This window comes from Elephas maximus, chromosome 1, assembly GCF_024166365.1.
Source record: "Elephas maximus indicus isolate mEleMax1 chromosome 1, mEleMax1 primary haplotype, whole genome shotgun sequence".
NCBI classification, from domain to species: Eukaryota; Metazoa; Chordata; class Mammalia; order Proboscidea; family Elephantidae; genus Elephas; species Elephas maximus.
Window position 1 is genome coordinate 14,148,126 of NC_064819.1, and position 24,488 is coordinate 14,172,613.

Genomic DNA, 24,488 nt, shown 5'->3' on the forward strand with positions numbered 1-24,488 from the left:
TCCGCTAGAGCTGATGCCCTGATTTGGACTTCTAACCTCCAAAACTATGAGACCATAAATTCCTGTTCTTTAATGCCCGCCACTTGTGGTGTTTTTGTTACGGCAGCACTAGGGAACTAAGACCGGGTGGAATCCAGGGAGGCACTGAAACAGGCATGGGTTCCCCATGGCATCGAGGTGGCTCTGCTCTACCCCCCAGCTGAGGGCTCCCAGGACCCTCGCAGCCACTAGCGGCACATCCAGGTGTCCAGCTGTGGGCTCTGAGCTCCTCCCACACACCGTCCTCTGCCCGGCTCATCCTGGTAGCTGTCTGCCCAGGCAAGCCTGCCCCTCTCCTTATTGTCTGAGAATTGCCAGCCCTCCTTCCAGGCCCATCCCACTTCGCTGTCCCAGCCCTAGGCTGGAGGAGCTGGTGTCTCCTTCCTGGGGACTTCCTGTTCCCTGCCTGCCCTTACCATGGACCCAGGGTGCACTCAGCATCAAGTGGCTGCTCCCTCCCGGGGCAGGCCCATCCCTGATGTCCCCAGGATCCCACGGAGCATGACTGGGCTGCCAAGGGTTCTCTTGTAGAACACCAGGTGGTACTGGCCCACTAAATTCACCACATGAGCCAGCAACCATTTTACTACTATGGAACTGAGGCCCACCGAGACTTATTAATACATCTGCTGTTCTAAACAGCTCACAAATACACCTGTTTCTGTCTCTAGTGCTCCTTTGGTCATCTGCTGGCACTGGAGATGGGGCCCAGTCTTTGCTCTGGTGCTGAGCAGGAAGCGGGGTCCACTCTAACCATGCTGGATTCCATGTTAGTGTAGACAGCTCAGCATCAGGCTGGAGTGGTGAACTGACAGCAGGTCCGTGAAATACTTTGGTCCACAAACCACGGCAGAAGGGTGAGTAGGAACCCAGCTCAACAGACTGGGCTCAAATCGCAGCCCCACCACACACTTACTAGTCCTAGGATAACGATCAAATTATTTCACCGCTCCCAGGTAAGTTTAATGCCCAAAGCCAGTCTCATGCCTCGCAACTGCTGGAATCTGTCCTGGTCCCCCAGCCGAGGCTGGGTGGGGCCAGGAGTCTGTATGTGGTGTCAGCTCCTTGGGTGACACTGTTCCCCGCTAGGCCAGGAAGCCTCTTCTCCCACAGGCTCTGCAGAATCCCTCCAGGGCCCTGCTGTTCTGAACACCTTCCCTTCCCTACTGAGTGAAGCAATAACACCACCCAACTCTATCCATAGAGGAGACTTCCCGGGAGCCAGTCTCCTCTGGGACTGTCCTTTCGCCAATTACAGCCCTTCTGTTAATTCTTCCAAGTTCCTTGCCCTAACAATGATTATAACTCAAACTGCCTCCTTCGAGACTCTGAAATAATTAGCTGCTGCTTATACCAAAGAGCACTTTTCAAAAAATTTCCAAGAGTTTTAAACAGAAAGGGACTGACGACCAGGGTTTCCTGCTTGCTGGTTGCTCTCTCTTCACCTCTCTGCCTCCCTTCCCACCCTCGTCTTTTTCTTCCCGACTCTCCATCATCTCCATGTCTTCCTCTTCCTCCTTTCCTCTCTTTCCTTCCACCTGAACGAGAGCCTTCCTCTTTGCTCATCTGCCCTCAATCTTCTCCTCTCTCCCCTCACCCCTTCCCTCCTTCTTGATCATCCTGGTGATGTGAGTTCAGAGACTGCGGGTGACCATTTCAGGAGGAGGACAGAGGGGTCTGCCAACTCTCTCTGCTTTGGGAGGGCCTTTGGGGGAGGGAGCAGTGGATGGAACCCTTTGATGGTGCAGACAGGTCTGTGGACATCCAACTTCAAAGCCTGGATGGCAGACCCGGCCGTTCCACCTCTGCTCCCTCGTGGCGCTGGTGTTCCCTGAATTGCTTCTCTGCCACCAGAATTTTAAAAAGAGGCCTTAACTCTGTTTTTCTTCCTTCTGTACATCTTCCTTAAACATCTGTCATCTGCTACTGATTATCTAAAAAGCAGCAGAGTACCTGGTCCTGGCTGTTGTCTGACTCACTTGGACTCCCATGGACTCTATCCTTAATCCCTACTGCTGCAGCTTGAATGTACTCTGATGCACAGACTCCAAACTTCGGGATCCTGGTGCCAGTGTGCCCCACTTTGTTCCCTACTCAAGCTCTGTGGGAACAAAGCTCCTGCACCTCTACTCCCCTTGCTCCCCTTGGTGGCCCTGGAATGGAGGAGTAGGCCTGAGACATGGAAGCCAAGGTCTCAGGTCAAAATCAAACACTGCTACTGTATCTTGACTTCTTTCCATCCCTCCTCCACTTCTTTCTACCCCCTGAATTCATCCTTCTAGCGTCTGAGTTCCCATAGTGACAACCCAAGTGTGTGCTGTGATAGCTGGGGGTATCTGTCCCCCAAGACAGTCAGGGTCCTGTGAGATGGCAGTAGTAACACGCCCCACCATGGCCTCTACACATTCACCTGCATTCTCCCACTGGCTGGCTGGAATTAGCAGCAGGGGAGGGGGGTGTTTCTCAACACAGAGAGCAAAGTGGGCCGTATCAAGCACTTTCCAAAAAAGCACAAGGATGGTTTCTGGGAACCTGAGTTAAAGATGTGGTTTCAATTGCCTGGAAAAGGCAGTAGGTGCTGGAAGAGGGTCTGGCTAGCTTGTGCCCACCCAACTCCCAAGGGCCTCACCAGACACGGTTGAGAGAAAGCCGGAGGCTCTGGCTGGACCCCGAGTCCAGCCAGATAGGCCTGCTTCCAGGCTTCGCCAGCAAGCTCTGCCAAAAGGGAGGGAGGAAGGGGCCTCGCTGCTCTGTTCCTAAGCCAAATTAGGCATGCCCAGAGACGGTGTGGCTCATGGAAAGAGCCTGGGGCCAGAAGTCAGCAGTGCTGGCTCCTAGTTCAAAGTTGGGGTGAGCTGCTCTGACAACTTTTCCTTCTATGAATCTCCATATTCCTTCAGGCAACAGGAGGGGCCTGGCCCAGCCCTCAAACCCACAGAAGGCTCTAGACCTGGAGATTGCTTCCCATGCACTCACCCCGTTGGCCACTCACCATCCGCTTCATCTCCTTGGAGACCTGGTTGCCACCCAGGTGGTTGTAGAAGGGGCGCTCAGCGCCCCAGTGTGGCGGGTTATGCCCAATGGAGTTGGCTCTCTGGCGATTCATCTTGGCGATCATGGCCTTCTCTTCTTTCTGGAGAGCAACACAGAAGCATCAGACGGAGGGCAGGGCCATCAGATAAGCCCAAGTGGAGAGTTTCTCTTTCCTCCCAGGAAGAAGGTGTCTGGCCAGGTGAGGGATGAAGGCAACCCCTCTCTTCTCCCCACCTAGAGCCCAGAGGTCTGCTAAGATCCTGCACTTCCTCTGAGCAAGCATCCTAAAGCCCCCAAACCCCCTAACTCCAGGCCTGGCCAGCCCAGGTGGGAACAACAGCACAAGGTGGTGAGAGCTGGCTCTGCGAGACAGCAGCAGGGCCTGGGAACAGCCACCATTTGCATGGAATTCTCCCTACAAGCTTGACCACGAGATTCTGACCCCGGCTCCTCATGTCCTTCTTCCCCTGGATGGCCTCAGTTCGCAAAGGCTATCGGCAGGAGCGAAGCCCTGTGCATCCTTTCCCTGGTGGGTCAGCAGAGGCTGAGCCCCTCTCTGGTCTCCTTGGCAGCCAGGCCAGCTCATGCCTAAGCCTCCCCTTTGGTTACCGCCAAGCTGTGGTATCACATCAAGCTCTGTTCGTGGGAAGATAGAGCTCAGTGCAGGGACAGGCTCCACCCACAGCCTCAGGGTGGGCAAAGCCCAGGGTCTGAAAGTGCACAGGGTAGTGATGGAGATGAGGAGACCTGGGATTCCAGCCTTAACTTATCCAAGGTAGGTATGTCCCAGCAGAAAGGGCACTGGGAGAGGCCCCTGCTCCCCGGAAGGCAGCTTCGAAAGTGATTTAGGTCATTTAAATTATTTAGATTCAAGAGCTGATACATGCTGTACAAAGGTACAAATGGTGACTCAGCCAGCCACCTATGTGCCAATGCACTCCCCAGTATCTATTACCTGTCTGTCTGTCTATCCATCCACACATATGGGAGCAAAAAGTGGAGGGTTTGGAGACGCTCTGAGACCTGAGCCAGGCACGCCTTCCCTCAACTCCCTCTGTGTACAGCACTGGGAGGGGAGCCCATCAGATATGAAGATACGCAGAGGGGAGTGCGGGTATGTGTGTGTGTGGGGGGGGGGTCACTTTCCCTTTCTGTCTCCATTTCATCCTTTTTGGAGCACTTGTCAAGCTGGAGTAACCAAGATCCAGAGAGCCCAGGAGAAAGGGTGATCCTGCAGCTTAGATAAGGTAGGAAGGTGGGCTGGATGCCTTGTGAGTCAGGAGCAAAGAGGAGTGTATGCCAGGAAAGGGCCGGGGGTGAGATTTCAGTTCATTTACAATCTCGCCAAATAACAAGTAATGTTTAAAAATGTGTCAATTAACCAAAGTTTATTAGTGGTTACCAGGGGTGGGCAGGCTTGGGGGGTACTGAGTTTCTGTCAATGGCAGTGGAATAATTTGGAAATGAATAGGGGTGATGTTTGTACAACATGATGAATGTAATCAATGGCACCGAATTACACACGTAGAAAATTGTTGAATTGGCAAATGTTTGCTCTATATATCTTTACCACACACACACAAAGAACGTATCAACGAAGCCTTTAGGAGAACTCCTCAAAGTGCCTAGGGTCCTCGCGTCCTTCTCCCCTGCTATCTATAAGGGGCCTGACCCAGCTCCCTCAAAGAGCCCCTCCAGCCAGGATCCATTTCCCAGGTGCTGGAACAGGCCAAGGTGTCCTCTGCTGTCCCTCTTGGGGTGGGAACCTGCCCCTAAAAGCCCCCTTTAAAAATCTGTCATTGCTCTCATCTAAGACTTTCTCTGAACTTTCCTTGCTGCTTAATTATGTCTTTAGTCTAACTTCTCAGGAAAGAAATGGGGAGGCTTTTCTCTGTCCAAGGGCACGGACCAGCAGATAAAGTCAACTGCAATATTCATGAGTAAAAAAGGCTTTTAAATTTAGGGAGAAATGTAAAATGTTCTCTTTATATGCTTTAAAAATTAAGAACACAGAACATGACACTATTAAAAATAGCACACTGAAGTTACCTAATAATTCAGTTTTATATCTTGGCAAGTTTGCCCTGAGACAAAAGGAAGAAGAAAGAGAAGAGAAAGTGGAGGGGGGGAGATAGAGGTTGAAGAAACAAAGATATATGGGAACATGCAGAGATGCACGTTGAGTTTGGAGAGAGGACAAAAAACCACTTAGTAAAAGGCAAAGAAAAGGAGAGAGATGGAGAGAGAATATACCGTATTCCCGCTTCAGTTCTACCTTGTGGCCTTCTGATATATCGTCGCTAATTTCTTTGACGCCTGTTCCATTTTTACAACAGAAGCCAAATGAAAATGTTTCCTCTGCCATTAGCCTTTGCAAAGCCTCTCTAACCCTGGAGACCGACCCCCAAGATACAGGAGATACAACTGCATATGAAATACACAACTTTACTCTAGAAAAGTAGAAGAAGAGAAGTCGGCAGCAGGCCAAAGAAATGCTCTTCCCCCAAAGAATGGTGCCCTAGCCCCCAGCCCCCCAGCCCCTGCCCACAGACCCGCTTCTGGGTGCAGCGCAGGATGAGGAAGGTCTCAATACTGTGCTCCTTGAGGTAGGCGTTGCGCTCGCCCCCACAGCCCGGCTCCACCTCATAGTCTCCATTCAGGTAGTTGAGTGTGGCCTTGGTGATGTGTATGCGTCTACAGGTGGGGAAGGAAACGGGGGGGGGGGGGGGGAGGGCGGAGAGTAGAAATTCAGAACTCCAGATTCTATGTAGAACCCGAGTCCAACCCCACACTCAACCACAGCTCAGATCCCTGAGGCCCCAAACTCCTGCTCAAACGCTAATACCAACCTCCAGCCCAACCTCAGCCCAACCTCAGTGTTCCCTACCCCAACCCATGTCCCTCCAATAGTAACAAGATGGCTCTAGTCGGCCTCTTTCCGGCTCATCCCTACTGCAACGGGTGTGGTCTCACACCTACCATCCGGCTGCCCACGAAAACACTGCCCCCAGTCTCATGAACACTGCAAACTGCTTACTTCTGCTCGGAAGGCAGCTATAGCTGTCACTGCGTACAGGCTCGAGGGCCCAGCATCCACACCCTCTTGCTTCTCTTGCTGTTAGTTGCAGCTGAGTCGATTCTGACTCATGGCGACCTCATGTGTGCAGAGTAGAACTGCTCCATAGTGTTTTCGAGGCCGTGACCTTTCAGAAGTAGATCTCCAGGCCTGTCTAAGAGGCATCTGATCGGGTTAGAACCACCAGCCCTTTGGCTAGCAATCGAGTGGCTTAACTGTTTGCATCACCCAGGGACTCCGACTTTTCTTATGGGTCCCTAAAAGGCCATCCACTCTACTTCTATTCTTTGGAAATTCCATGTTTTCCCCTACTTGTGCCTCTCCCCACCCCCACCACTCTCACCTCTCCAAATCTACCCCAGCCCTCCAGGCCAGCTCACACTCTACCTCCTACTTTTATGTCCTGGCCACCCCAGAAATTATCAGTGGTTCCTCCCTCCCCTAGAACTCTATGACACCTGTCAAATCTCACAAGCCACCCCTGTGCACCCGGGCAAAGGCTTCAGGACAGCTGACACTATGCCTCCACTCTTGGCCTCTCCCACCACACCTCACCCATGGTATGGTGTGAGTAATCTGTTAAATGGAGGAATTTCTACTCAAACTCTGCCGGTGCCAGCCCCCTCCTGCCCCAGCCCCACCTCCTCCAGACAGTTCCCTGGGGGCCTGAGTGGGAAGCTGAGTCTGGGCTCTGCTGCCAGGTCCAGGTGGGCTGGGCTCACTCACCCCGCCTTGCCTCCAGCCTCCATGTGGTTGGCCAGCGTGACGTCGTTAGACCAGACGTCGAACTGCCACTTCCTGAGACCAAGGACACCGCAGTGTACTCGCCCGCTGTGAATTCCCACGCGCATGTTCACGTTCACCCCAGTCACCTCCCGGACCAACCTGGGGATGGAGCAGGGGTAAGGCTGGGAGAGGGTCAGGGGCCAGGCACGCAGTGTGGGGGCGAGGCTGTAAGGCGTTGGGGTAGGGGTGTAGGAAGGGAAGGTGCAGGGGTCAAGGAGGCACTTCTTTCTGGTCCAGCCCAAATACTGAGTCTGAGACTGTTCACCACCAGGTGGCTGCCGCAGGCAGCACAGGACTAGGGGCGGTGAGGGCGGGGCGGCAGGTGCTCTGCCTGGGCCTGGGTGCTCCAAGTGGCGAGAAGCGCTGTTTCCCAGCTTGGCCACAAGGTGGCGAGGCGCCTGCACACTATAACCCAGAGCCCCACTGCCTCCCTTGACTAGGGCACCTCTGGCCACCACTACCCTCTGTCCATTAAATTGTGCTCAGAAAAAGCAAACACACGTCAGAGCAACTTGGACCAAGCAGGGAAGTTATGGCCACTGCCAACCCCCTTCAGGTAATGATCTTGTGGGTAAGACAGAAATGGCTTTTGGATTATCTGGCTCTTGGATTTGTCCACATTGCTGCTTCCTGGACATCAGCAGATGATGGAGAAAGGTGGCTGAGTTTCCAGAGAGGACATATGTCCTGCTGAGAATGAAGGAGAGCCCGGGCAGGAGCAGGGGCCCAGGGGTGCTCCATGCCCTAGAAGACAGATCCAATCCCTGCCACGTGCACCATACGCTTAGGGACACCCAGTAGTGGGGTCAGGCCCTTTGTGTTACTTATAACCTCTCATGCTCAGGAGCAGCTGGGTGGGGTGGGAAGGAAGCTATATGCCTCTAGGTGTGTGTCTGGGGCTCCCTGGAACCTGCTCAGGGCCTGGGGAAGAGTGTAGGTGCTCTGGGGGATATGTACACAGTCTGCACTTTGTAGGGACTGGGCCTTCCCAACACCCTGGGAATGGGCCCACTTAGCCCTGGGGAGCAGAGTTCCCACACAGACCTCCTGCCCTCCACCCCACCCATCAGTGAGAGGCTGACCCTGCAGGGAAGATTTACACCATCCATCATTTCTCTTGTCCTGGGTCAGATCTGCAAACGTCTTTACTCAAGCTGTTCTTTCCATCCACAATGTCTCTGGCCACTTACTTAGGTTAATGAAATCTCATTCTACTTTCCTGGCTTAGGGAAACTGGATTCCTCAACTGGAGTCAATTGCTCCCTCCTTGAACCTTTCGCAATACTTTGCTTCTCTTACCTCAGCTGTCCACATGGCATACTTTGTATTAGAAAATGGGAGTACTGGCCTCTCTCCCTAATGGACTCTGTTTCTGAGGATGGGGCCTGACTGTCTACCCCTGCCATGCAGTGGGCACTGGTGAAGCTGTCAAACTGAACTGAGCCAAACTGAAGGGACCCAGTCACCTTCCTGTCCGAGGCTAATTCTAGGGTCCAACATTACTGAACTTAGATCCACTCTTGGACCCGCCCACTGGCTCATGTGTATGTTTGGATAATCCACGTTTTTCAATGAACCAGTCTCCTTCCAAGACCAGCTGTGATCAAGAAGTGGCCAAAAGATTCTTTTTACTATTGCCCACAGGAGGAATGCATTCTCTTAAAACGGGAACACCTGTGTTGGAATCGGCCTCAAAAACCAGTTGCCACTGAGTCAATTCGAGCTCATGGCGACCCCACGTGTTACGGAGTAGAACTGCTCCGTATGGTTTTCTTGGCTGTGGTCTTTAAGGAAGCAGATCACCAAGACTTCCTTATGTGATGCCACTGGGTGGGTTCGAACCACCAACCTTTAGGTTAGCAGCTGACTGCAAACCATTTGTGCCACCCACCTAGTAGCATTACCTTGGGAATTGTTTAACCCCTGTGAATCCAACATTCCTAGCTGGGAAGACATGGGGCCAGTGGGCCCTGCACCACGCTAGGTGGCTGTGAGAAGGCAGGAGGTCACAAGCCACACGTACCAACAGCAGCTTCTCCTGGGAACTGAACCTGCCTGCTCCTGCAGGCCGTGAGTCTGCACCACTCTCCCTTCCTACAGGACCTGCTCCTCTGGGAAAAGCTGCCCAGCCTGCTGCAGGTAGCAGGGGCCCAGGGAAGGCAGGAAGCCAGGAATGCAAATCAACCCCAAAACAGCTGGGTGGTCCATGGGAGAAGGCTTGGCCCCATGTTTCCCTGCCTACATCGGGTCAGCTGGGTGGGCAGCCGGGCAGGCAGCGGGGCGGTGGGACAGCCCTCCTGGAGCTGGGCACTTACGAGATGGCCTCAATCATATCCATGCCCATCTCCACGCAGCAGTGGGCATGGTCGGCCCTCGCTTCAGGCAGCCCCGAGACGCAGTAGTAACAGTCCCCCAGGATCTTAATACGTAAACAGTGATTCTCCTGGAAAGCAAATTCATTTAAAAAATTAAAAATAGTTGGAAAGAGGAGTGGGAGGGGAAGACGTGGGAAGCAAACAGATTCACCCTGTGCCTGGAATAACTTGCCTTTTAGGGCAGCGAACACAGACGCAGTGCCAGGACGAGGCCTGATTCCGGCCAACCAGCTTATCAGGGGTCACGGAGGAGGGAGGGGTGGGTTTCAGGCTCAGCAACTCACTTTGAATGACCCACTGCTGAGGCCCAAGAAGGGTTTAGTTGGCCCACTGAGGCTCAAACCCTAGAGCAGTCGTCAGCATAAGAATGCCCCATACCTGAGTGTGAGAGCCCCCTGCCCCATCCCTGGACTACAGGTCCCTGGGAGTATGGTATGAACAGCATGTATGAGCAGTTTTCTCATTCTTCTTCATTTTTTTTTTTTTACCGAAACACCGAGGCCGACAGGAGCCTTAACCACAAGCTAACCTGCCCCTCAGCATTAGACCTGCCTGAGATTTTTAGCAAAAACTGTTTCACTAAATCAGCAAGCACACGTGTGTTGAGAGAGCAGTAGAGCTTCCTCAGGTACCTGCCCGCTGTGGCTGCTGGGCAGCGGGTGCAGCAGGGCCACCCTGGCAGGCCCAGGTCCGTAACTGGGATAGAGATGGAGCGTAATTAACCAACATTTACGAGCTGTTCAGATCTGGCTCCCAGAAGTTACTTCTCGAAGCTGGAGCCCTGGGACTCAATTGTCCAGAATCATGAACTCTTATGTGAGGCCCACCCAATGCCCCAGTGCTAAGTAGCTATCTGTTCACCTCATTTGTGCTCATTAATGAAAGCAGATAGTGAAGTGTGAGCCCACCATCTGACGCCCCCTGTGACCCTGACATCAGCACTTTGTCAACGATCTGGCCTAGTGTCCTCTGAGGGCAAAGGGGAATGTGTTCAGATGTTGGCAGAAATGGCAACGAATGGCCCTGTGTGTATGACAACTCTGCAAGGGCCCTGAGCTTCACCCAGGACCATGGAAGGAGGGAAAGGGTGACAGAAAGGACCTAATAAATGAATGTGCTGTTCACCACGGCCTGCTGTAGGGTGTTACTTCCAATTTGTCCCTAAATTGAAGAGTTTTCTTTCTGGAAGCCTCAGTGGGTGGCACATGGCTAGGGGTTCACTCATTCTCTTATCACTCTGGGCCAACTTCATCAGCAAAGTAGCTCTCTGGCACCTAATTTTCCCTCAGCCAAAACAGAAATCACCCTGGGGTCTGGGCAGTACCACCTGCATGCCTCGCCACCCATTTCCACTGATGTGGGATGTGGAAGGCTCACCCAGTCTCCCATGTGGCTGGGGACGCTTCTGAAAGCTTCTCCAACTGAGAGTGTTGCTGGGGCTGACATGGACACATGGACACACAGCCACACCGCTGCGGCCCCCTTTGCCCATGCCCGGATCCCAAATGTGGGCTCCACACAGCAGGGCACACCTGGCGGGTTGTCCGTCCCTGGGGTTGGCTCAGTGGACCCCTGACCACAGCGCCCACCCTCTGCAGGCTCAGGCACATGGCTGCCCCCGATGCAGTGGGTGGGTGACTCACCGCGGCCAGCTTGTCGAAGCGGGCAAAGAGCTCGTTGAGGGTCATGACCAGCTCCTGTGCAGTGCACTGGGACGCCAGGCTGGTGAAGCCCTCGATATCAGCAAACAGGATGCTGGGGAGACAGGTGAGGAGAGAGCCCTGTGAGGGAGGAAGGCAGGGGATGGATCCAGAGCCCAGCCTGGGGCTCCTCCGCCTCAGGAGGGCTGCTGGCCAGTGGGAGTCCTGGGGAGCCCCAAAGGGCTGTTGGGTAGGGGGACCCCAAATGGCTGTTGGGTGGGGGACAAAGGGGACTTGCACTGGAGAGTAGAAGCCGCTGGCCCCTCTGCCGGCTGAGACGCACTGATCTGGGCCTCCACTCCGCAGTATCTTTCTGTACCCTACCTGCACCCACACCCTCACCCAAGGGGAAAGGGGGGAGAAGGGGGTTCGAGGCCTGGGAGCATGCTGCCTGAGGTGGGCACAGACGGGGTGACTAGGACTGGAACCCAGGCCCCCCAATTCGGAACTGCTGCTCTGGCCAGGCCCTGTTTGACCTCTGAGCAGCCCCCTCAAGGCAAGCTGACTTTATTCATCCGCTCTGGAAAGCGCCTCAGGCCAGAATGGTGGCCGGCAACGGTCTTGCTGCCCAGACTCATACACAAGAAAGCTGGCCCAAGCCTTCCATCCTAAGAGAGTCCTCTAGAAGGGACAGATTAAAAGGGGCCCAGAGAGCAGAGAGGGGGAGACACAATCCAGTCAGCATCTCTGGAAGCCCCCCAAATGCATCCCTGCCAGCTCCTTCAGCCTCGCCCCTGGGTGCCCCACGAATGCTCCAGCTAGCCCCATGATGAATCTTTTATCCATTTCTGGGGCTCACATTCCCTAGATTGAAAACGTCTTCCTTTATCTTTCCTAATGGACTATCAGAGGTAAGGCCCAGGGCCAGAATGTGTGAGGGCCCCTAGAATCTTCTTAAAATAGACACAAAAATGGAGTAACTCTCCGGCACTGAGACTGTCCTTGTGGCCAGGCACTGAGCTGGGAGCTTCTAATCTGTCGTCTGACTGAGTCCTTCAAACAGCCCCACAAGAGAGGAACTGGTTTCTCCATCTGACAGGTGAGGAGCTGGGGTCTCAGAGAAGCTGGCTGGAGACTGAAGAGCAAGGAAGCAGCGTGGTAAGGGTTCTCCTCCGAGGCCTGTGCTCTTTCCACTATACCACAGGGACTCTTCAGGCTCAAGAACCATCTCATTATTTAAATGAAGAATGTAAAATTAAACATATTTTATTACTTTATTCTGAAAATGTGTGCCAGACACTGCTCTAAGCAAATACCAGCAGGGTGACCCGTGATATTTGCTTACTAATTCATTTAAGCCTCACCACCATCCCCTGAGGTTAAACACCAAAAACCAACTGCCATTGAGTCGATTCCGACTCATAGTGACCCTATGGGACCGAGCAGAACTGCCCCATAGAGTTTCTAAGGAGCGCCTGGTGGATTTGAACTGCCGACCTCTTGGTTAGAATCTGTAGTGCTTAACCACTACGCAACCAGGGCATCCCCCTGAGGTTAGTGTCCTTGTTTTACAGGTGAGAAAACCGAAACACAGAAAGGTTGAACCACCTGCCCAGCACCACACAGTAACCTGCTCCAGAGCCCAGGATTCGAACCAACAAGGATGATTCTGTCTCTTTTGGCTCTACGTTCATCTAATATGAATAAAAGCACACTTCAGCGGTCTGGCTTTGTATGTGGGGTTGTTGTTGTCGTTGGGTGCCATTAAGTCAGCTCCAACTCATGGCGACCCCATATACAACAGAACAAAATATTACCTGGGCCCGGGCCATCTTCAGAGCCCTGGTGGCCTAGTGGTTAAGATCTCGGCAGTTCAATCCACCAGCTACTCCTTGGAAACCCTATAAGGCAGTTCTACTCTGTCCTATCAACTCGATGGCAATGGGGTTTTGTTTTTTGTTTTGTTTTGTTTTTGTTTTTGGTGCCATCTTCGTGATCGCTGGTATCCTGGAGTCCATTATTGTGGCCACTGTGTATTTTTCATGCTTTCCTACCTCGGGGGCTTATCTTCCAGCACCGTATGGGGCAGTCTTCTGTTGTGATCCGTCGGGTTGTCATTAGCTGATTTTTGGAAGCAGATTACCAGGGGCTTTCTTCTTTGGCTTAGTCTGGAGGTTCCACTGAAACCTGTCCACAATGGGTAACCCTGCTGGTATTTGAAATACCAGCTTTCAGCACCATAGGGGAGGTAAAGGGGCCCCCATGAGCTGCCATAGGTGGGCTCGTGCTGGCTGCTGCAGCCCCTTCAGCTGGGGTGAGTGTGGGGCTCCATAAAGAGTGGGCACTCCTGGCAGCTGCTCCCCAGCTCATTCAAGACAAACCATAGAGAGGAAGTGGAAACAGGCAGGGCCACCAGGGAGCTTGTCCCTGGGCTTCGGCCAGGCTGTTCTACCTTCCAAGAAAAGTACAAGAAAGACAGCAGCCCCCAGGCTCAGAGCCCCCCCAGGCTCAGAGCCCATGGTTCTTTCCACATACTGGCTCCTCTGGCCACTTTGATCCCAGCCTGGATCAGCAAAGCCAAGTGCAGGAGGAAGGCTGAAGTGTGGGAGAAAGGAGGGGATGTGGAAAAGAGATGAGACAAATGAGGGGAAAGATGGGGAGGGGGCAGAGAGGAGAGAGCGAGACACTGTCCCATTAGCCACAGGACTCAGACGAGCCACTCCAGAGCTGGGGGAAGGGAGGAGCTCAGAAGATAAACAGGAGTGCAGGATTCTCCATCAAGCTTTGCTGCGACACCCAAGGTCCAACATGGCAGCACAGAGGGAGGCTATGGGGTGGACAATATGCTGAGGTGTTCAAGGAGCTGGTGAGGTGAAGCTGTGATGCCCCAGAGGCTGATCCCAGCTCCCTCCTGTAAGTAGAGAACCCCCTCCTGGCCCACCTCCACCTTCCTACCTCTTAGATGGCTGCCCCACTCCACACAGGGAGGAGGGGAAGGTCTCTTCTCTCAACCTACGCATAGTCGCCCCTCGGTATCTATGGGGGGTTGGTTCCAGGATCCCCGCGGATACCAAAATCCAGGGATGCTCGTCCGTTATGTCAAATTGCATAGTATTTGCATACAACCTACACACATCTGCCAGGACACTTTAAATCATCTCTAGATTACTTATACTACCTAATATGAGCTAAATGCTGTGTAAATAGTTCTTATACTGTATTGTTTAGGGAATAATGGCATGGAAAAAAAGGTCTGTACACGTTCAGTGCAGACCCAACCATCGTAGGCCTGACCAAATAGCACACATCAGCAACAACGTAAATTTTTTCCCCTGAATATTTTTGGTGGGAAGTTGGTTGAATCTGAGAGGATGCTGAACCCACGGATACAGAGGACAGGCTATAAAAGCACCGATCCCGTAGCTGCTCTGGAAATTCTTCTTTAATCCTCAGGAAATCAAAACCAAGAGGATTTGGGGTCAGGGTCAGCTGCAAGTGAGGCGAGAAACATGTTCAGTGAGTGTCCTCTTGGCTAACGTTAGTTATTTCAGACACAAAGCTGGCACACACCATGCCCAGTGGTGGTTCCACCCCAGGCCCAAGGATAGGCAGCAAAAGCCTGGCTTTGGGGGCTGGTGAGACCCCCATGATAGGAAGGAAAATGCCCCCTAACCTGGCAGAGGCAGGGACCACTACTGGGCAACGCAACCCACAGCACCAAGCAAAGGAGATGCAGCGAAGAGGAAGAGAATGGCCACTGGCCACCCTGCAGAAACACGCAGATGTGAGCGGACCCAGAGGCCTGGGGTGCAAAGCCTCACATCACTGAGCTTGACCGCTTGTTCCTGCCTAGCTTACCGGCCACGTGCAAGAACAGGCCTGTGCAGGTCTGAAGCCATCCATGAATTACGAGATGGGCAGGGCTGTGATCAGTTTTCCTCGTCCACAAATGACCTTCCTGGGGCTTAGAGAGCATTTTTCTCCACTGCAGTTCTTATCACACTAGACCAGTGGCTCTTGGGTCGGGTGTCCCTTAGAACCCCCCTGGGAAGCTTTTATATAGATGGGTCCCATAGCCCCACCCCCAGAGAGGCTAATTTAACTGGTCTGGGGTAGGGCCCAAATTGCTTCTTTTCTGTTCTGTTTTATTTTAAGCTTCCTGGGTGATTCTAATATGCAACCAGGGCTGAGAACCACTGTAGCAGAGTTTAAATGTTGCCTTCTCAAAGAGGCTTCCTTAAGCCCCATATTTAAATTTGCAGCTCCTCCCAGATGCCTGTCTCCCTTCCCTGCTATATTTGTCTTCGTTGTACTTTTACACTGTTTACTATTTATTATTATTATTATGCTATTGTCTATCTCCTCCCACCAGAATGTAAACTTCTTGAAGGAAGGATTTTTGTCTATTTGATTCCCTGCTACACCCCAGCTCTTAGTATAGCATCTGGCACACAGACTCTGAGCTCAATACATTTGAGGATGAATGATTGAATGAATGCGTGACTGAATGAATGAATGATCACATGAATGGATGGATGGGTAGGTGGGGCAGTCCATGCCACCGCTGTATCTCCCCTGCCTGCACCTAGCCCAATGCCCGGGACATAGTAGGTGCCTAAAATGTATTTGATGAGTGAAAGATCAATGTTCATGATTCCACAATAAGAGGCAAGACCAGTAACTCCAAAGTCTGAGCTCTTCCTTCTACCCTTTGGGGCCTCTTGGGCCTCCCAGCATGTCACCTGAGCACCAGCCAGTGGGGTCCATGCCTGGTAGCTTCTTGGCTGTGTGCCGGGAGACATGGGAAACGACACGGGTGTGTGAGGAGCTGCCAGGTGCTCAGCAAGCCTGACCCTCACTCAGTCTCTCAGTCTCCTTCTCTAAGGCTCCCTCTAGAGGCTCTCAACAGCTGCTAAGGAAGTGGAGAGGAGCAGGTGGCTGTGGCTCCCTTCCTTCAGGTGAGTGACAGAGGGAGCCAGCAGCTGGGAGGAGAGCCTTCAGGCGGGGCCCCTAACATGGCGGGGTCTCGGACAGGGTCTCTGAGGCCCCAGCTCTGAACGCCACGCAGCCTCCTCTCCACATTTACGGAAACTCGGCCACCTCCACACTTCCCCACTCTCTGGTCACGTCTCTGCCGCCCTGAGGGTGGATTCTGTGTAGTGACTGTCACCTCAGGAGACTCCTCCACGTTACAAGGCATACTCAATGGCAGACTGTCTGTTCTGTTGGCCAAGTCTGCTCCTAGGTAATTTAGAAAGCCATTTTACAACCCCGGCCAGGCCCAGGCGTGCAGTGCAGTGCTAATTCATCGATTAGCTCACACTTGAGAGCTAATCTTGGCAACACTACCGGCCCTCACAGCAAGTGCTCAGGAGCTGGGCAGGACCCACTCGGGCTGTGCTCCTCCCTAACTGCCTGCCATCTATCAATCAGGGTTCTCTGCCTCCATTCTGGAGGCAAAAGCGGGAGGCACTTGGTCCCAATTACGACAACAGGTCCTTCAGCCTCCCCAAGCTGCTTCTGCTCAGCTTTACTCCGTGCATGTTTTGGTGAGGTGAATTCCTTGCTTTTTTCCCTCTCATAGCCAGCAGGCCCTGTAACTTTATAAAGATGTCCGCGTAGGCCCATGGTCACATGCAGAGACCCAGCTGGGGGAACCCCAGTCTGCAGCATCTCTGACCACCTGGGAGCTGGGTTCCCTCAGTGGTTTGGGCATGATGGCAGTGCTAATGCCCTTCCCCCAGCTGGCCAGCTCTGTATCCAGACCGTGCTGGGCTCTGGCACAGAGACGGCTCACGCAATGCCGCCAAGATGCAAACCTTCTGGCAGGGTGGGGACCAGGAGGAGCAGAGGCCTGGGAAGGAGAGGTCATGGGGTAGGAGGCAGGAAGGGAGTATGCCCAGGTCTCAGCCCAACTTCCAGCATGTTGGGCCCGGCGGGAGCTGAAGGGCAGGGGGGAGCAGGGCCTGGCAGGGCAGAAAGCACCCTGGAGGACCCAGTGTGTGCCTAGGGAGGACAAAGTAGTTGGGCATCTGACTTGGCCACCTGTGTCTTCTTGACCAAGAGAATGGTCCTCTGCCATGTGCCCTCCATTTTCCCCAAGTCACACAACTTGGAGAGTCATCTGGGATCACAGCCCTCGTAAGGTAAAGGAGGAGCAATGAGTCACTGACATCCAGGAGATGAATTAGCACAACCAGGTGTGGTCTTATTAACACCTGGCTGAGAATAGACACCAGAGGACTGGGTGTTTTCCAGGGGTGGTGAAGATTCTAGAGGGGTGCCAGGACTAGGAACAGCCAGATAACCACCTGAGGTAACGTAGGCCAGGGAAGGAAAAAGGGAAAAGGCCAAACTCAAGGCATGTCTACACCAATTCCACCAACAGGGAGACAGTGCCCTGGGTCAGCATGCCCCTTCCACTCTTCCGGAGACAGGAGAGAAGGGCACCTTCTTTCAGAAAACAGAAACCAAGAAGAGGGGTCCTATAACCAGCTTACCTGGCAGGATTGGGTATGGGGGTGTTTGGATCAAAGTATGTTCTGGAATGAACTTTACCAGCCTCAGGATCTCCTGCAGATCCCATCCCATCCACCCAACCCCTTCAGTCTTATTTCACCCAGCCAATCTCACCTTACCATCCATACAATGGAATACCCCACAGCACCATAGACATTCCGTTTACAGAGTCTTGAAACCTCACCAGCCCTAATGGCGGTTGATGTGCCCGCAGGGTGTAAGACCATGGGTGCTTCTTATTCTCTGTTTCAATTTTTCTACAAAGAACATACATTCTTTGTAATAAGAAAAATGTTTATTTTTTAGGCCAAAGCCTATTCGCAGTCTCATTTTAGGACCTGATTCTAATGCCCCCATCTTGGTGATGTCTTCCTTGACTTACACCAGAATCCTTCATAAGTCTAAATTTTTATTAGAATCACGAATCACAACTGATTCCAGCTGTTTCAACGACATAACCTGGCATGGTCAGTGCTTTCCTTGCCCTCTGTCTTCTCTCCCTTCCTGTCTCCCCAGCGTCCACTGAGAGGAGTCCAGAGAGCCAAAATAATGAGTCCTTGCTGGCAGCCTTCCTCACCAATCCCTATTCCAATGTCCCGTCCCAGGACAAACTCGAGTCTTTTTGTCAGATCCCGCCCCAGTGGCTCCCAGGACCAGGCCAGCTGGGTCTTCCAACCTGTTCCCATAGCACCCTGCTCAGCCCTTTCTCCCTGCTGAGTCTGAATATTCCTTAAGGAGCAAGGATGATTTTGTTTTATCTACTCCCAGCCGTGCCTGGCACGCGGTGGGAGCTCAATAAGTGTTTGTGGAATGAATAAAATAATAACATAAAGACTACTTCTCTCTTTAATTGGTATGGGGGCAGAGTTCGGAAGACTTTTTCTAATAATGCCAGCTTTGAGACAGGAATGCAGGGTGTTTGCTGACCACTCCTCATGGGTCTGTGGGCCAGGGAGTGGCCGGGGGTAAACATTTTCCACCCTCTGCCCGCAGGGCGCACAATCCACCCGAGGGTTTCTGAGCATGCGGACAGCGTCGTGCAGTCATTATAATTCAGAACCATGCCGCAGCTGAGCCAGACGCCACAGCGACCTGGGGAATGCAGCCAAGTCCTTGAAGGAGACAGGAGAGGAGATAATAACCTTAAAAGGGGGAGGTGTGAGGGAGAGACTGGGGAGAGGAGGTGTTGGAGGACGAAGGAACAAGGACAGGCCATGACTCCCCAGACCCTGCCACACACCCTCGTTCTCAAAGCAGGGTCAGGAGCCCCTCTGCCAGGGCCCTGCTCCAGTCCGCAGAACTCCTGAGTCCTTGAGAAGGAGGCTCTGCACCAAAACTCCCCAACCCTCCATCCTCAGCCCCAGGGGTCCAAACAGATGGAAGAATGTGTTCCAGCACATTACATGGTCTTTCTCCCTTCACACGGACGACAGTGTCCGGGATGATCTTAACCCTTTGCCAAAAACCCACCACCATGCAGTCGATTTCATCTCATAGTGACCCTATAAGAACTGCCCCATATGGTTTCCAAGGCTGTAATCTTTATGGAAACAGACTGCCACATCTTTCTCCCGCGGAGCAGCTGGTAGGTTCAAACCATCGACCTTTCAGTTCGCAGCTCAGCGTTTAACCACTGTACCACCAGGGCTCCAGAATGATCCTACAATCATTAAAACCTAGGGGACTCCAGATGGGGTCAGGGCAAGTCCATGCAGGGCTGTCCTCACCCAGCAGGAGGCCCATGGAAGCAGACAGTCCTTCAGTGCTTTCTCATGTCTGGCGGGGATGTTCCCTGCCCCCCGAAACCTCTGGGGTATTGCATTACCTGACCTCGACTCCTGCCCAGTTGTCCTGCCTCCACAGGGCAATGGGTCTGTAGCCACCTCCTGAGGCCAGGCTCTGGGTTGGGAGCTGTACAAACACTACCCCATCTAACCTCTCAGCAGCCCTGCAAGGAGCCCCTGGGGTCAGGCTGGACCCCTATTATAAACATTTCTCCTTTGTGGCTTTTATCACAATGGTAGTAAAATAATTGGGCAATAAGTTGTCTGGCAGCTGTATCCTGCTAGAATGGAAAGCCCACCTCTGCCTGGGTCACACTCTACCCCCGCTCCTCACAGACTGCCCTGCACAAAGCAGGCCCGTGACAGGTTTGGTATTAATTAATCAGTTAGTTGTTTAGTGTGTGTCTTCCCTAATAGAAGGTGAGCTTCATGATGTCAGAGAGTGTCGCTCTGAATTCACACATCACATCCCTTGCCCCTGGCTAGTGCCTGGCACTCAGGGAGCTCTATTTGTTATGTTGTTAGGTGCCCTCGAGTCAATTCCGACCCATAGCGACCCTATGTACGACAGATTGAAAGACTGCCTGGTTCTGTGCCATCCTCACAATCGTTAATGTGTTTGAGCCCATTACTGCAGCCACTGTGTCAATCCATCTTGTTGAGGGTCTTCCTCTTTTTCGCTGACCCTCTGCTTTACCAAGCATGATGTCCTTCTCCAGGGACTGGTCCTTCCTGATAACATGTCCAAAGTATGTGAGACGATTCAGGCAGAGGTAAAACATCAGTTGAATGGGTAAATGAACGGATATTACTGTCCCCATTTTGCAGATGAGGAAACTGAGGCTCAGATTAGGTGACCTGCCCAAGTTCCCACAGCTATTAAGTGGCAGAGCTGGGATGTGAACCAAGCCTGCTCAACACAGACACCCATCTTGCTCTGCTCCACATCAGCCAACCTCTTGGCGACCAGCGCCTGGGTTCTACGCACGTCTGTGTCTTTACTGTGAACCTCAGGACATTCCCCTCTCGGTGCAGGGCCTTCTCTGGCTACCCACTTCCTCCCGTCTCTTTGAGACTGACTGATCTCGGTGCTCCCAAGACAGAGCACCAGGAGCAGCCTCTGCCGGCATGGCCTTGGTCCCAGGAAGGGGTACAGCACGGGCCACCTCTGATCCTAGCGCTGCCCTGTGGACAAGGTGCATGCGTGCATCTGGGGTGTGGGGGACAGGGAGGAGGGCCCTCATCCATCAGCCTTGGGGCAGTCGACCTGTCTTGCCAGAGAGGCTGAAAACACCTGTCACTATACACCAGACAGGAGAGGCATCTAGGGGCTTCTGAGGGGTCTTCAGGGGGTCTCTAAGGATTCCCTGGGCTCTAGCCTGCCTTATCCCGGAGCCAGCTGGTGGCGCAGTATGCAATCATTGGACAGGCTCCTCCGCTGTCACTGGCTGGTGCCCCAGGGATTATATCCTGCATGGAGTCCATTCTCCTCTGGGGCAGGGAAAGGAGGCCACTGTCTGTCAGGCCGCCCTGCCCAGGCCAAACCCCTCCCCCCAGGCTCTTCAGATTCAGGCCCGATCTGTCACACTGTTGAGCTGATTTATTTTTCTTGTGGCCTTGCTCTCAGTGGGGCCAGAGAACAGCATGTCATCGCCCTCTCAAAACATTACAACTCCGCAGAGAATTGACGATGTGACTCACCACCCTTCCATCCTGCAGCTAGAGGAGCCCAGGCCTTTTTTTGTTGATAGGGGTGTGATAACCATCATAATGATAACAATGACAACAATAACAGCAGTTCCCAGTGACTGAGCACTTGTTAAGTGCCAGACATTATGCTAAACACTTTCCCTACATTATCCCATTTCCCCTTTCCAATCATATTAAATAGGTTCTTTTTCTATCCTATTATGCCGATGAAGAAACTGAGGTTCAGAGTGGCCCAATGCTTGTAACTTTTCCTGGTCAACATGCACAGCTACCTAACCCCAGGGCCCAGGCTTAACTACTGAACACCTCTGGCTCTCCCCTAACCCAAAGCATTTTTCTACACTATCCTGTCACTCCAACCTACTACTCAACCCCCAACCCCAGTTAAAGGTTCAACCACCAAACAGAGACCAGGGCAAGCAATTTGTTTCCATCAAGGGCTGCATCCAGTGCCGCTAATGGAGCAGGGAAAGGGGCCCATTGGGATATTTGCATATGATTGCTTGCAGTTGGCCTCTGATGTGTACTAGCCACCTCTATCTCTCGTGATTTCAGAGCAGGAATTATCTTTGCTCCATGAAAATCACGGCATCTTGGTTTCTCTCTCCTTTCATCTCCCTCCTGATTGCTGTCATTGATCCTGAGCGCATCTTAGAACAGAAATACCCCCACCGTGCTGGAGTCTGATTCTTGCTGTGCAATGCTGGGGTCACTCTGTGATTGGGGCACTGTTCTTTTATTGACCAGACCTGGAAGTCACTGCCTCCATAGGAGGGAAGGGGTGAGGGGGTCTCACCCTGGGGATGGGCCATTCCTACAGTGATCACTGTGGAAGAGGCTCAGGTCAGCCCCTCTGACCAAACCTCCTTGCTGGAGGGCTGGGGGGTCCAAGAGCCAGCAACTGTGAGACTGGAAGTAAGATGGGGAGGAGAAGCGGTAAGAAGGCAGAGAGGCAGAGGTGGCCGGATGTTGCAGACATGGAGCTTGGCAGCCTGAGAAGTGCAGTAGCCAGGCTAAGCTGAGGATCTGCCCCTTGAATTCCGGGCTGTTTCTGAGTAGCGAAGTTTCTGGATTTCCCTTGTGTTCTTCTTGATATTTTTGTGAAACCTGCTGAAAGCCTGGCCGTGCTAAGAGCAATCCAGGAAAGTACCTTCTGCCCACACTCTGCTGGGGACAATGCCCGGGCCACTGAGGGGGTGAGGATAGGACCAAGAGAAAAATCCAAAAGGGCGAACTTAGGGGGGTCGCATATGTTGGGACCACTTAGCAGGCCACCTCTTCCTACCTGAAACTTGGGCTTTGGGGTTTGTTCCAATAGGGAAAATTGTTTCTTTACACGTCCTAATGTGGAGACCCTATATTTCAGGGGTTGCCATCAGATGGGAAGGACCCCTGGTGGCTCTTCCCCAACACACATACAGTCACACAGAAATGCACATATATGTTGGGAGGCACACCTCTCTCCCCTCTCCTCTGAGTCTCCTTTTAGCCTAAGGGCTCCCCAAGTCTCCCTCCTGCGGAGCCCTCAGAAAAAAGCCTCCTTTCTCCTGGATGGATAAGCAACATCTGTCTAGTAGTCAGGCAAGGAGCTCTAGTGGCACAATGGTTATATATTCAGCTGCTAACCAAAAGTCAGCAATTCAAACCCACCAGCTGCTCCATGGGGGACAAGACCTGGAGACCTACCCTTGTAAAGACCACAGCCTACGACATCCTATGGTGCAGTTGAATCGGAATTGACTCGACGGCACCTAACGACAACAACAGTAGTCAGGCTAGGTAGACATTCCGACATCAAACAGATTTCTGGGGGTCATTCTCCCACTTAACCAACTATGGGATCTTAGGCAAGTTACTTAATCTCTGTGCCTTAGTTTCCTCATCTGTAAAATCTTGTGGGGATTAAATGAATAAATACATGGAAGCATTTAGAACAGTGCCGGGTAAAGGGGTTTCTATGTAAATATTCACTATTATTAGTAGTAATTATTCTACCACCTAAATAGGGTTCAAGTCCAGAGGTCAAGCCTTGGACTCCACTTCCCCCTTGGAGCTCGGCTCAGCTGGGTCTGCAGTCCCCCCTTCAGTAAACCTCCTGGACGTGGAGGTCCTGCCAGGACAGCCTTCTTCCTGGGAGACTGAGGCTGCTGCTGGCGACAGGCTACACAGCTCAGTCCCCACCACCCTGCCTGACATGAGGAGCTTTGGGGGAGCTGGGGTACCCCTAACATTGAGAGCTGTGTTGTGCAGATATATTTTTCTGATGAGACCCAGAGGAATCTCTGTCTCCAAAAGGTTTCTAGTCTCTGCTCCCAAATGAGTAAAGGGCACACAGGCAGAATCGAGTCTTGTGCCCCAGAACACACATGGCAACTGGGCGTTCTGCTCACTCCACAGGAAAAAAAATCACCCACCCTCCAACTCCTACCACTGTCAGCCTCACCTTGAATGTATGTATGTATGTATGTGTGTATAACTTTGCATTTTTAGAACATTTTCGTTAACATCATCCCCTTTAATCCGTTTATTGAAAACTCAGCCCAAACCTCCAAAGGGTTCCTTTCACGCCACACTTAAAGGGCTGCGGGTCCCAGGAAAACTTGCCCGGGAAGAAAGTAACTCTTGAAGGCATACACAGAGGCTCCTCTGCTGGGCATACGGGAGGATTATGGGGCCCTCCAGGCGCCCATGCTGGAGGAAGACCACTGTGTGGCTTCCTGTCCCTGTGGACCTCATAAGCAGATTTTACACTCCATGAATCTACATCTGTTTGCGTGTCCCTGCTGTCGGCGACTTTTGTCTAGGGAGGCAGCAACACACAGTCATAGGAGCGTGGGCTCTGGAGCGGAGAGACGGGTGCACACCCTGCTTTGCCACTCCTGCCTGGGTGACCTTGAGCAAGGGTCTCAAACCCTCTGAGCTTGATCTCAGTGCCTCGGTTTCCTCAGCTGTAAAAAGTGGTGGGGATTAAGTGAATAAATGCATGGAAGCACTTACAACAGTGCGTGGGTAAAGTGAGCTCTATATAATAATAACTATTATTGGCAGTGATTATTCCAGCACCTAAAAAGAGTTCAGGTTCCAAGGTCAAGCCTTAGGCATCACTTCCCCCTTGGAGCCAGGAATGCTAACAGAATACCTACCTCGTAGGGTGGTCAGGACGATTAGTGATAATATGGGTAATGCCTGGTACAGGGCATGGAAACTGCTAGATGGTGATGAAGATTGTGGTGATGATGATGGTGGTCACATTTGGATCCCAAATCTATGCTTTCTGTCTCCCTGGTTAGACCAGGAGTTCTCCAACAGCTGATGTTGTTGCTTTCTCTTTTCTCCTCTTTCTCTCTACATTCTCTCCTTGCAGCCTCCCCTCACCCCAAAGAAAATTAAACGAGACACAATGGTAATTCACTCAACAGACCTGGGGGAACCTAGACAGCACACATTCCAAAGCCACCAGACCACCCTGCTGGGTCTGTATCCCCTGGAAGGGGAGCGAGGAGTGATCTCCTCTGGGGTTCAGTCC

The 24,488-nt window shown here is 52.6% G+C and overlaps 1 protein-coding gene across 2 annotated transcripts in view; it reads right to left on the bottom strand.

Annotated features, from left to right (window-relative positions):
- Positions 1-24,488, bottom strand: part of ADCY5 (adenylate cyclase 5) — a 180,908-nt gene that overhangs the window by 40,825 nt on the left and 115,595 nt on the right. For both annotated transcript variants that reach the window (XR_007516549.1, XM_049878185.1), the window contains exons 4-8: positions 10,953-11,064; positions 9,250-9,377; positions 6,875-7,033; positions 5,625-5,766; positions 3,032-3,172 (exon numbers count right to left, since the gene is read on the bottom strand). Coding sequence is in view for 1 of the 2 variants with exons in the window: in XM_049878185.1 (XP_049734142.1) it covers positions 3,032-3,172; positions 5,625-5,766; positions 6,875-7,033; positions 9,250-9,377; positions 10,953-11,064 (682 nt within the window). In the remaining variant the exon portion in view is untranslated. The remainder of the gene's footprint in view (positions 1-3,031; positions 3,173-5,624; positions 5,767-6,874; positions 7,034-9,249; positions 9,378-10,952; positions 11,065-24,488) is intronic.